The sequence below is a fragment of the Benincasa hispida genome, chromosome 4 (assembly GCF_027475165.1).
Source record: "Benincasa hispida cultivar pf3 chromosome 4, pf3_genome.v1.1, whole genome shotgun sequence".
NCBI lineage: Eukaryota > Viridiplantae > Streptophyta > Magnoliopsida > Cucurbitales > Cucurbitaceae > Benincasa > Benincasa hispida.
In genome coordinates this window covers 67,735,845-67,749,665 of record NC_143481.1, presented here as the reverse complement: position 1 = coordinate 67,749,665, position 13,821 = coordinate 67,735,845, and the positions used below count along the sequence as shown (strand labels likewise).

At 34.8% G+C, this 13,821-nt stretch overlaps 1 protein-coding gene across 1 annotated transcript; it reads right to left on the bottom strand.

Annotated features, from left to right (window-relative positions):
- Positions 1-1,982: 1,982 nt before the first annotated feature.
- On the bottom strand, positions 1,983-12,355 carry LOC120075644 (HEAT repeat-containing protein). The gene is made up of 20 exons (XM_039029227.2): positions 11,915-12,355; positions 10,722-10,874; positions 10,196-10,371; positions 8,963-9,070; positions 7,311-7,481; positions 6,665-7,231; positions 6,387-6,461; positions 6,178-6,306; positions 5,963-6,037; positions 5,663-5,872; positions 5,280-5,432; positions 4,991-5,193; positions 4,735-4,852; positions 4,496-4,628; positions 3,755-3,956; positions 3,574-3,679; positions 3,351-3,491; positions 3,095-3,218; positions 2,841-2,957; positions 1,983-2,736 (listed from the first exon to the last, which is right to left on the bottom strand). Exons 1-20 carry the CDS (start codon positions 12,111-12,113, stop codon positions 2,351-2,353), a joined length of 3,546 nt encoding a protein of 1,181 aa, XP_038885155.1. The 5' UTR covers positions 12,114-12,355; the 3' UTR covers positions 1,983-2,350.
- Positions 12,356-13,821: the final 1,466 nt, after the last annotated feature.

Below are 13,821 nucleotides of genomic sequence, written 5' to 3'. Positions count from 1 at the left end.
GTGGACCTCGTCCACGAGCTCCAAAAAAAATAATAATAAAAACTTATTTGTTTCACCATCACTTTTAGAGGTGATCATTAGTCTAACAGGATCAATTCGGGACAAAAATTGATTTTATATTTTCGACGAAATAAGGAAAAGAAAAGTGAAGAAAGAAAAACAGAGAAGAAAACAAAAGATAATGAACTAACAAAAAAAATGAGAAACTAAGAAAGAAACGTGGAAAGAAAAATAAGAGTGAAAGAAGGAAGAGAACAAAACAATGGAGATTGAGAAGAAAATAAGAAGCAAAAAGGAAGAAGGAAAAAAAAAACTGTGTAAAAAAAAAAGAGAAGAATCTAATTTGTTACGCGAGAGAGGAGAGTAAAAGAGGGAAAAGAAGAGAGAATGGAAAAGTTGAATGGGTTTCTTGGATGTTGGGAGAGGAAGAAGAGATATAATAGCTATAATTGTTTTAGAAATTTAAAATGGTTTTCTCCAAAAACTATTATTGCCCATGTTTTTGAGTATTAATGAAATCTAATAACACATATTTGACCAGACTCATTCTCATCATTTCTTTCATATACGATTTTTTTAAATTAATGGACATATATAATATATTTGTTTAATAATGATATGAATTGTATTAATCCTCTTTTTTTTAATTTTTTTTCTTAAAAATAAAGTTATTTTAGATTTCCAATGTGAAGTTTGTGGACTCGTCCACGATTTTCAACGTGGTAAAGTCTTACATGTGGCTACCATGAAGAGTTTAAAATGAATATACGATTTTGTCGTGTAATCATGTACCAAGTGTACGATTTCTTCACCTTATTTTTATCATATTTTTTTCCAATCTTATTTTTTTTGTCATTATTTTTTAAAATAACTCCTTCCAATACAATATTCGTTTTAGAAAAACTTGAGGAAAAAGTTGATGCGAATTGAATTTTTGTCTCTAATAAAAGACGAGACTGACCCTTCCTTGGATTGTTTTTATTCTTTTTCATCTTCACAAACATCCATTGGTAAGAATTTTGAGATATCCTATTGGTATATTCGTTTTATAAAATCACAAGCAAACGTAAATGTCTAACTGAAACAACGATGGAAGGGGCAGTCACATTATTCCTTTTTCTTAAGAAAAGCTTGTTGTTGAAAACATTGAAATTTTAAAATTTTATTTACTCGCCTTTAAAATATAGAATCTAAGCTTCTAATATAAAATAGAGAAACAGCAAATTGGTCCTAATAATGATTCTACTAGTTACACTATATTATTTTTTCATCAACTAAGCTCTATGATAATATAACATCATTTTAATTAATTTTTTAGTACGGTCAAGATATATATATAGACAGAAGATTGAATTTGCAAATTACAACCAAGTCTAAATGGGCAAAATCGAGTGCAAAACCACATTAAGGTCATGTTTACCAAACCATAATGAAAATTAGTGTAATAATAATGAAATCTCATTGATGGACCAATCATAATTTGTTTGAATCGCAAATTGCTTTTGATTGTGTTTATTTAGAATTACGAAACTATCACATTTACTATTACTGTTACCATTTGACCCTAACCCTAAGGATAAAGGTAACATTAAATGTGACAGACTCATAATTCTCATATTACCATAATAATAATATGACAATATCTGTAACAGTAACAGTAAAAATAAAAGTAGGGGGTCCCACGTAATTTCCAAGCACAATCATATTGAGTACCCCTCCGTTCCTCAAATAGCGCATTATGATTACAGATTTGGAGGTGGACCTCACAGTTCATTACGATTACAAAACACAAGTAAACAACAAATGTAATCAATTGGGACCCATTTTTTACATTACCATTAATAGATTATGTTTTAGGTGAGGTAAACACTAAGCAACCTAAATGACTTATTACCTAATCAAGTTAGTTAGCAAATAGAAAGGAAAAAAGGGAAAGCAAAGCATTGAGAATTTACATCATAAATTACTTGTTAGCATTAAGGTAACAACAATAACAAGTTGATATAGCAAGGGAAAAGAGTTGATTACAAGGCAATGAAGAGTAAGTTCAATTGTACAGGAGTATTTTCGTTTTACACATACGTAATGTAATGAAACATTAGCTCTTAGGATAGTATAGTTCCTTCTTTTTCCTTTCACTATTGGAAGTAAGAAACAAAAGTGAGATAAAGTAAAAAAAATTATAATTTAATGAAAGAATGTAACCTTATTAGACATGATATTCTCATTTCATGTAAGACACACACACAACAAAAAAGGGGTGGAAAAAAAAAAGGTTTTAGCTATAGACTATACTGAGAAAGGAAAGGAAAACACATGCCTGAATGGTGCCTGCGAGAAGTCACCAATATCATTGACTCTGAGAATCGTCCTGATTTTTTACTTTGCCACGGAGCATGTCAGTGAAACTTCCTCGCATGATTCGTCTGAACCTAGTGTCCTCGGCTGGCGGCGGCAGTGTATGATTTGGTGGCTCAACGGCTTCGCTTGGAAATGGCTCCAAAGTTTCTTTCTTTCCCAACAGCCCACCATCACCACCAAAGAAATTGCTAACAGATGACGCGATTCCAAGATGTGCACCCATCACCTTACTGATGGTTTCAAATGTTCCTCCTGATCTCTCTTTCATTATGATTTCAAGAGCTTCCTTGTGTGCTGGATCCAGAGCATCGAAATCTCTTAAAAGATTTTGTATGGTAGGAAGGAACAACTCTCGTATGCTGGTTGCCGATAGGTCTAAGACAAGCATATAATTGTATGTGATTAAATTGTGAAAGTTTCACTACTAAAGAAGGCATGTCTGAGCATCCAATTTACAAGGATCACGAAATGAAACAAACCTGTAGCATCCAAAGCACGAATCGCCTCACAAAATGCATCAGCTCTCTCACGGCGACGCATCAATGCACTTGACGTAGGTAATGTGGCTGAGAGTTGAAAGATCTTGGATAAAAGATGTAACATGTTAAAGAAACAAATAAACTACATAATATGAATATGTACAATGTCCAGAAAGTAATATGCCTTCTTATTAGCCTACTAAAACAGTCCTAAATACTTATAGAATGATATTCAGAACGATGGCCAAGGATATAATCTCTAAGTCTTTCTGTTGTATGAGGTACAGCCACGACCAATGCACGGACCACAGCGATAGTAGCCTCATGGGATCCGTCTTCGAGGAAAGCATCCATTTGAACCCTTATCTTGTCCACTATCTAAGAGAATTTTACAAAAAAAAATAAATAAATAAAATTTAAAAAAAAAAAAAAAAAATCAAATCAGCACCACCTCTTAGTGCTCTAGAAGTCTAACAATATAGTCAATTTTAGCTAGGTAAAGATACGTACAATGTCATTCTTAAAATGTTGTGCAACGGCTCCAAATGCATCTATGCTTGCATACTTCACATTCAAGTTCGGGTCTGATCCCAAAGTAACCAGAGCAGGCAAAATGTGAGTAGACGCAACTTTTGAATCAGTGTAAGGTACCTAGCAATAATTTATATTTGATATAGCTTTCAATATGATGTGGAAATTAAACAGGTGACAATTCCGGAACAGTTAAGCTTACTATAACTTTTAGCAGATTGGCAGCACTGATCTTCATACTTATGTGAGAGCTAACAACCATCTCCCATAGAATATTAAAAATCATACCGTGGTGCTGTTCAAATGTGCTGCACAATGGAAAGAAACCTCAGAAGAGAAACTACAAATATTAACTACCTACATGTACTTATTTAGATACAAACCAAAAGAAGCGGACTGCATCTATGATCTCAGTATATTGATTTACTGAATGACTCTCCTCCTTAGTCCCTTCAACTAATAGTTTCCTCAAAAACTGCACCAACTCTTCCTCTTTACTAGGAGCGCCCAAAACACCAGCTAGAAGAAGTGGCAAAACACAAATTGTAGCAAGTCTTTCGCCCAAAATGGTTTTTGGTTTAAGAGCTTCAATAAATAAATCATCACCATATTAAGATGGTACGAAGAAATAATTTGCATAAATTAAGCCAAATATGCAATACTACTTGGGGAAATAATTGAATTTTAAGTCAATATGGGCCTTAATAATCCGAGCTTTAAGCTTAAAAAGGGCGATATTAGTGCCTCCTAAAATCAAAATTAGAACCAACCAAAAAATCCCACAGAATTTTTCTTTTTTTTTTTTTTTTTTTGATAAGAAATAAATCACAGAGAATTCAATCAACAAAATACCCAAAATCCAGCTATAAAAATGTCCAAAACCCAACTATAAAATGAAGTAAACGAACCTAACTGCAAAATAAACACCTACAAAAACAGTCTCATCCATCTGAAAAAAGGCCCAAAATTGGAAATTCCAATTATGGAAAATATTAATTTCACCATCTATCTGATTTCAATTCAATTTGATAAAATTAAACCTTTATGGTTAAACTTAACTCAGTCAACAAAGTACCCAAGTAAAATTTTTCCCAAACAATTACGTGATGTATTTGATTATTTACCTTTAATTCTTGAATGGATAGTTGAAGGGAAAAACGCCAAATCTGCATTTTCCCCAACTGCTACCAAGAATACAGGCAGCATAATATGTGTCAAATAAGGATCCCCGAAACATTCAGATACAGCCAATAGAAACTGCATAATCAAAAAACATAGAAATCGAAAAGGAGATTAGAGAATGAGGACAACGCACCAAAAACAAAATTAAAGTTAAAGAATGGCATTGAGAATGATGAGGCACCCTGGTAATTCGATTTCTTAAGTTGTCTTCTTTCTGAGGTAAGAAACAGGCCAGCTGTATTAAATCAGGAAAGCAGTCTACATGAATCCATTCAAATGCTGGCCATTCAATGCATCCCCTATACCAGTAGCACACAAGAGTCAAATTGATGTGAACCTCATTTACAAAGTGTTAGTGGTAAAAATTGAGAAAGGATCATATTCCAGTTGTTTAGAAAGTTTAGAAAAAACAATAACGAGAAAAGAGCAGAATTTACCCTGCATACAATTCAAGCACGGAAGTAGAGATTGTTTGTGTTACAGAAGAAAAGGGACTAGTTTCTATTGCTTTATGGTGCACAAACGGAAGCAATTCTGACAGCATTCTTAGTAAGACATCAACATTCCAGCGTTCACGTTCACCCAAAGCACGAAGATGAGACTCCACTGATCCTTCAACACCCGAAAGAGGTGGGCACCGCTTCAATTCAATATAGAGCAGATAATTTAGTGACAATTAATAAAGTTCCCAGCAAAGACAGAGAAGATGGTGGGATAAAAGTAAACCTGAGCAGAGCTCAAAATATGAGACAACAATACTCTTAAGACATGGTCTAATTTGTTTCCCCACTTTATAACTGCAGGAACCAGTTCCTTCATTGAAGTTTCCACAACCACACCAGCCGGATCGCAGATCAGCTGGAACATCATCTCCTCGACCTATAGGCAAACAAAATAAACATTATAAATTTTTTTAGGAAAAAAAACCATTGTATCCTAATACTTTCTTTTTTTCCCTCTTATGAGTCATCCTATCAATGGCAAGGGGAAACAGCTCCACTCCCCAGACCATGTGTTATCAACCCGTTCTAGAGCTTACATTGTAGCAAATTCTCTCAAGTCAGAATTCTTCTCCATGATTGCCTCGTAGCATATTTAGTGAGGCTGACCTTGTAATATTTGTCAATGTTTGGAAAGAGAGGAAGCAGAATAGCAAGATTATGAACAGCAGCCTCCCGCACAACAGTTGCAGAATCTTCAATCAGTTGTTGCACAATAGATAGAATAAGTGAATCACGAATCTCTGGCCGGACAAATTCTGCTAGCTCTCCACATGATTGAGCAACAAGTAGTCTACGTTCCTCATACATGTGATTTATCTGATATCAAATTGAAAATATAAATATTCCTTCAAAATGTAGACAAAAGGTACAAATGGTATCTCCTCTGAAGTAGACTGCAAAACTCACTTGTTCCCAGCACTGAGGGAGTAACTCTGTTTCTGTTCTCATCTCTCCAACACTCTTAGCAAGGGTAACACATGCCTAAATAGTAGACAAAAGCTTCAGTATGAATATAATAAAATAGCAACCTCCAAATATAGAGTTGAAGACATTAAAAAGAGGGGGGAAAAAACACACACACACGAAAACAAAACAAAACAAAGAAACAATGAAACACCCACATCCATGATGATACGTCTCTGCTGTTCATCTGGTCGCTTTATTAAATTAAACAGTGTGTGAGTTAAGGAATCCCTGGTGCCACTATCTGGATGACGTTCAATTGCACACATTATAAGAGGAAGAAGCTCCTGAAAGTCAGAACAAACACCAAATCAGTATATGGAATGAAGACAGATCTTTAATATATCATAGAGAGACTGAAAAGAACCTCACGATGATTGATCAAAACATAAGGAACTATCTTCGGCAAGGAATCTGCAAGTATCTGAATGGTCCCCAAACCCTGTCGAACAATTATCATAGTTCATATATCTAAGTTTAAAAGATTAACATGGAGAGATAGAGTAGACGAACATGAAAGATTTTTGGATATGCATTAGAATTGCAACAGGACCCGAGTAGAACAAAACAAATGCACCTTAAGCCTATGCTGGCATCATAAAAGCCTGATTCAAATGTGAACTTGCTGAGGAACTGATTATTTACCTTTTCAAAAACAGCTTCATCACATGGGTTGTCTGCTTTCACAGGTTGCACATTGTCTTCCGTAGATTGCTGACCACTTAGTTTGGAGATGCTTTCTTTATTTTCCATACAATTGTCATTATTTGTTGAAACTACCGAAAGTTCATGTAAAACGTCCTCCGATTTGCTCACATTGATACCAGAAGTTTGAGCAGCCAGTGACCGAGAATTTCCATTATCTACAACCATATTCCCTGCATCTGCCACATGAGCTAAAATGTTTTTGTCTTCATGTATCTCAACAACTCTGTCTTCTGCCTTCTCAGACACTTCCTTGGTAACAATTGGTTCAACAGGATACGAAGCATTCATATTTTTTGCTTTTAAAGTCTCAATTTCAATTTGCAGTAACTTTATTTCCTCCTTGTATGTTTCAGCAGATTGCAGTTGGCCAGGATCCACATCATTAGAAACTGAGTACAAGTTAGAATGAGATCCCTCAATATGCATTTTTAGTGCAGTGATTTCAGCTCTGCAGTCATTGAGTTCCTTTCTCTGGTGCTCCCAGGATTTCTTTAAATCTTGTACCTAAAGATAAGTACATATCACTTTATTAATTAGGAGAAAAATTAGGCAGCACCTCCAAAGTGTGTTGAGGTGAATATACCAGGCTTTCTTTGTCTTTAATTTCCTTCTGCATAGTTTCTAAAGACTTTGTTAATGCTCCTATCTGACCATCTGCCAAATCTTTGTTTCTTAGCAAGCTTTCCTTTTCATGATTTAATTTTTTGTTTGCTTCAAGCAAAGATTCATTCAGTCGCATCATTGCAATTTTTTCCTGTAAAGCAGACATATGGTAGTGATACAAACTGAAATTCAGAAAACAGTTTTTTCTTTTCGTTTCTTTTCTTTTTTCCAATAAATGAAATAGAGCTCACTAATACTAATTGGGGGGGGGGGGGGGGGGGGGACGACCCATCTGACATGGGAAGTACAGAAAAAAGATCCAGCTCCTGGTAGTCATAGGAAGATGAAAAATATTAAGTTTAAGACAGTGAACCCAACAAGAGGCACTTAAATATGCCTGACTCTAGGTGTTGGCTTCAAGAAGGGGCAGCAACAAATTGATGTTCCTATTCAGTACCAATATGTTGATGATGCCATTATTTTCTCTTCCGACAAGAGTGGTATTCTTGAAAATTGGTTCTTTCTCTTTAATACTTTTCAACAAACCTTGGTCCTTTTTTTGGTAGGATCCAACAAGCCTTGGTTCAAATTCAAACTATCAATTTATCCAAGACTCTTAAACAGGAACTATCGTTGTAGAGAAGGAAGGGGAACATATGGATAGAGACTCTTGGTGGCAAATTGTCTAGGAGGCTTCCCCAAGGGAAGACACCAATAGTCCAGGAGCTTTGGGAACCTGTTATAGATGGGATTAAACTGGCTGGGAAAGAATTTTCTAATGTCAAAAGAAGGTAGATTAACTTGGGCGCATCCAGTTTTATCTCAAAACTGATAATAACCACTTTCTTCTTATCAAAAGCTAAGGTAGCTGACAATATGACAAGGGCCTTAAAGAATTTCATCTAGAAAGAGTGGATGAAGAAGACAAAGGGTGCCATCTTGTCAATTAGAAATGGACCTCTCTACCTCCCTCCCCTTCGAGGTATTGGTGTCAGAAATTTGAGAAGCCTAATTGGACCCCCTTGATAGAAAAGATCAGTAGGAGGGTTGAGGCACAAATGAAGTTCGAGTTGCCCAGAAGTTGGACAGCTAAGCACATTCACTAGTAAACCAGCCCACTTCAAGTTGATAGTCAAAGTCAATACGATTAAATTGAATTTTCCTTTATAGTTGGTAGATAACGAACAAGGCAACATGTTAAAGTTGTGCAACTAAAGCTCGCTTATGGTCTTTTCTTCGAAATATAAAATAGCTTTTAGTGACTAACAAAAAAATTTTTTATTCCTTTTTGTGACAGTATGCTATTCTCTTCCTCTAATTAGAGTGTCATCCATCAGCCCTTTTTTGAAATTTTACTAGCTTACTGATGAACCTAAATTGGGGTTGCTTTATATAGTACCTTTTAGAGCCAAGCCTACCCCACCCTCAGCCACTAGTTTTCGAGCTTTCTTTGGTTAGATTGAAATGTTCAAGTATAATGGGGTATTAATATTTATCGGTAGCATCTAACTTTAGTCTTTAAATATTGCTTCCATGGAAAAACGTGAAAAGTAAAAAGGGTTTCTAATATTTATAAGAACTTTCTTTAAATTAACATAAGAGCAACTTGCAGACACTTGTATGAGGAACTACCGCAGCAGCTTCTGTGGTGGAGGATAGATATTGATAATAGTAGTGACGCAGGGCATCTGAAACACATGCAGGTGAGTTAGGCCAAACATCAAGGTCTTGATCTGTAACCTGCACACGAAAAGGTTAATGGAAAATCTAAAACACCCATGGATACCAAAGTACAATCTGAAGCACACTTTTTAGTACAAATTAGGGGTCGGGGGATTTGAACCATAGACTTGTTGGTCCTTAGCATACACCGATGCCGATTGAGCTAAGCTCTTTTTAGCATGTACAATCTGAAGCACATAATATGCAGACAAACACTTGCCCCTCAAGGCAGACTCTAGTTTTTTCCTTCTTGAAAAAAGAAAACTCAAAATAGGACTTTTTATTCATTACAAAAAAAACAAAACAAGAGAAGATTGAGACTGAGCACCCAAAAAATAGCCACTTCAAGAATTCAATTTTAAAATGATAACAAATTGATGAGTTATATATATACATACACATACATATATCTTAAATCCCCTATCAACCCAAAAGTTTAAGCTGATGAGTTACATAACAGCCACTTCAAGAATTCATTTTAAAAATAACAACAAATTGATGAGTTATATATATACATATATCTTAAATCCCTATCAACCCAAAAGTTTAAGCTGATGAGTTACGTAAATTTAATTATATCAATACCTTAATACTCCGTGAGTTTGCAAATTTATAGGGATCCAAAAAGTGAAAATCAATATTAATTGGAAAGGAAATACGTTACAGGGGTTTAAACACATAACCTATAGCTTTGATATCATATTAAATCATCATTTAACTCAAGCTTAAGTTGATGGATTATGTTAATATTTTAACTATATATATAAATGTATATATATATATATATATATATAGTTAAAGAAAGAAAAAGAAAAATGAAAAAGAAAACATATTTAGGAATACTTTAAATGAAACTATTTAAAGAAATTTTTGTATAATTCTGATAGAAACACAAACATTGCTTGCTCTGCACTTAAACCAGTTGTCTCTGACGTTGAACAACTTGAGTTATCATAGAAGTCATGTTTTCAAAAGTCATGACGTTATCTATTGAAGTTATTAAGATTATCTTTTTAACAGATGGAAACCAAAGAAGGTTTCTCAGCATCCCTCTTCTAGGAAAGTGATGGATATGACAACCAAAGAAAGTCCATAGATGATAGGACAACCAAACAAAAATCCATAATATTGCCTGGTGTATACCTCTTCATAAAATGTCATTGCAGTAAGTCGATAACCTGCTATAAGCAGATATTCCTTCACAGCGCAATTAAGATCTTGACGTTCATTGTCTTTAAGTGGACCCAATTCAGTCAAGGCATTCCCCTTTTCTTGATGAACCTCTTGCCGACCTCTAATGGTAGAGTCAGTCTTTGGATCTATTAAAATCAACCCAGAGAAATAACTTTGGGAATTGGATAATAGCTGATAAGCATTGACGAATCAAATAATCAATACTATTATCATTATCCACATACTACGCACATAGATAATTGAAATCATAGAGCATGGATTTGAGGCGTCAACAAGAATATCAAACACCCCAGTAGAAAAAAGAGGCCATCGTCGTTACCCTATAAACCTAATTTCTTTTGACGTTGCAATTGTAGAAAGCAAATAAAGTGAGGTCATTAAGGCTGCACTAGAACTTTTCTTCCTTTATTTCCAAACCCACTAATCTTTCCGGGAGCAGTTCTTCAAAATCTGAAATGCTGAAAAAGATACTTACCACTCAACTCAACTGAATGGGCCTCATTCTTTTTCTGCAATTCAATCTTCAATTTTGAAATGTCTTCTTGAGCTAACCGCAGCTCATACTCACTGATAGCTAACTTTTCTTCTATTGCTTCTTTCTCCTCCAACAAACTTTGAGGGTCTGCAACTGCTCCAAAATAGGAAAGAGAAAGCAAAGGAATATTACATCCAGAAACAAAACTAAATACCAGTATCATGATTGATACTCATTAAAAGAGCAAGTGAACAAAAATACAATGGTAGACAAGGTATCGACCCAGAAAGGAAGCCACAAGGATTGCAGAAAGATCCCCTAGTTGGGATTCATGGGGAAAAAAATGTAAAATTGCCAACAACAATAACAATAATAATTACAGCGAGCTCCAAAGTAGCCTTAGAATTAATGGTTTCTCAATTTTCAAACAATCCTTTCTGGTGAGCCTTAAATATTACAAGATTTATTTCCAACTACGCAGCCCAAAACAAAAACTTGTCTGCACAATCCGATGGGAGGAATGTTTTGATCTGCGATTATTTCTCCATTGGAATATGAGTTAAACTCAACTCTGAGTTGTCTAAAGGTCATAACCGAATTGCTATTTATTCAAACTTATTCTCTGCCTCTGTGTGTCTTGCTATATTTTGCCAGCTTATAAGTTCGATCGCATTATCACATATCCATGGGTAGTGAACTAATTTTCTCAACCCTAATGTACATCCACTACCTTACATAACGACAGTTGGGAAGTCCTGCATCAAACTTCCAGCATAAGCTATGATTCATTTCCTCCTTTTATCAAACAAAAAGAGGAAGTTAGAATACCAAGTCTAAGGATAATGTACAATCTCGTAAAAGCTTGTTGTTCATGCCAAAAGCTGGAATCGAAAATCTGGAAGATCTCGGTGATAATTTGTATTCGATTAAATAAATTATCGGAAAACAAATGTTTTACGTCAATGCACACTATCGAATTGCCATCGAGCAGAACAGAAACATTTGGAGCTCTAAACTCAAGATTGAGCGCGAATTTTAAAACCTTCCTACTTCAACAAAATTTGAAAGTAGTAGAAATCAACTAGTAACCACATTCGCATAATTTCTGAATGGAAGAAACCGAAGTAGAGTAAATACATACAAAGAAGATCAGAATCACGAATTCAACAAGATAGAGGAGGGGGGGAAAGAACCTCGAAGAGAATTGAAGCGAGTGATTTGATCAGGAGGAAAGTGAGCAGGATCGGAGAAGAAGTCCTTGAGGCGAATGGCCTGGGCATCCCGGCCATCGTCGAGAAGCTCGTGGAGGAGCTCAAATGCTGTCAACACATAGTTCTCCTCCAGCAAAAAGTTAACGACGCAATTGCACAACGAAGACCTTTCGACGTCCATGGAAGTTCGGTTTGCAGATTGGTCACATACTACTACCTCAGCTCAAACAGAACCATTGTTTCTGCTCAAACTCCATCTTCATTACGTCCCAATTCAATTGAAGGAGAGAGGAAAAAGCAGCAGCGAGCTCTGCTAGATCTCACCCTCTCCACTCTGATTTCAGCAAATCGGTAATTTTTGGATCTTCGTGTTTTCCCAGGAAATTAATATTTCGTTTCATTTTGTATGTGATGCCAAACTGCAGTTTTTAGTGTTTTTTTTTTTTTAATTATTATTATTATTATTATTTTAATTCATTTTCAGCATTACGCTTAATTTAATAATTTCGGTTTAATACTTCGATAAATAATAGAATTAAGTTGTTAAAAAAAACAATCATGTACTAAGACAGCATGAGGAAGTTTAAACTTTTATGGAAAATCGTCCAAAATAACCTGGAAAGTTTTTACATTTTAAAACTAGTATTTTTTTTTTTTTTTTTGTTAAAACTCGTTAATAGGTTTTTTTTGGGCCATTTCGGTCGAGGTCGCGCACAAGATTGAGTTGAGACGTTACAACTTCAAATTACCCAGTCGTATGAAAGGACTAAAATATCCTTGATGCAAAAGACTGAAACGTTACCTTCTTAGCAAGTTCCACTCCAATTTTTCACTTCTTTCTTCATCCACTAGTTTTCTTTGAAATCTTTTTCATCTCCACGTTTTCTTACATCTGTTTGTTTTTATTAACCATCGTTATAGTAGAGGTATTTCACTATTCCCTTTGTCTAGTTAAAAATTTTAGTTTTAATTTAATCAACCTAGGGTTTAGAAGATATCTGAGTAATATAAGAAATCTTAGGGGTGTAAATGGGTCAGGTCCGGTCGACTTTCAAGAAAAATCAACCCAACCCATTTACAGACTGGGTCGAGTGGGGTCGACAGATATGTATGGATATTCAAAAAAATAAAAAAAATAAAATGATAGCCCAAAAATTCAGTTGCGCCGCATGCTTCCCACATCTAAGTATGTTATATTTATATGTTAATCAAAATTAACTCTATATTAAATATGATTTAATATAATAATTTAATTTTTATATTAATTGTTTAATTAATGGTTAATTAAATAATTAACAAATGATGGAGAATAAAGGCTAGTATAAATATGTGATATTTATCTTCCAACCACCATCTTCAATGTAATTATATTAATGGCAAACTCCATCTTTGACTAGTCAAAGAAATAAAATTAAAGCTGAAATTACAATAAAAAGTTTGTGAACTTAATACAAAAATTCTTCAAAGTGCTTGCACTCATGAAAACTTAATGACTACTCCATGTTCCACTTCAATCGAGCAAACATTGACCTTCAGTACTCCAAATGGTCCTTCGTCTATTGGATTAGCATGCTCCATGTGAAATAAAGGATGAACCGATCCTCCTGAATCTTGTACATGAAGAATAAATGATTGTTAAATCTTTGCTGCTTTGGATCTTGTAATTGGTCCAACCAAAATGTACAAAATACCTTAATTCATATCATTTTCCCCCTCTTCAAAAGGATTCATACTCGAATCAGGAAATTCATCACCTACATCAGAAGGATTCAAGTCATCAACGTTGATTGTAGAATTTACCGAAAATTCTCCTGGAAGATCAATCTTATATGCATTGTTGTTTATTCTTTCAAGAACTTGAAAATGACTATCCCCCTTGGATGTAACTT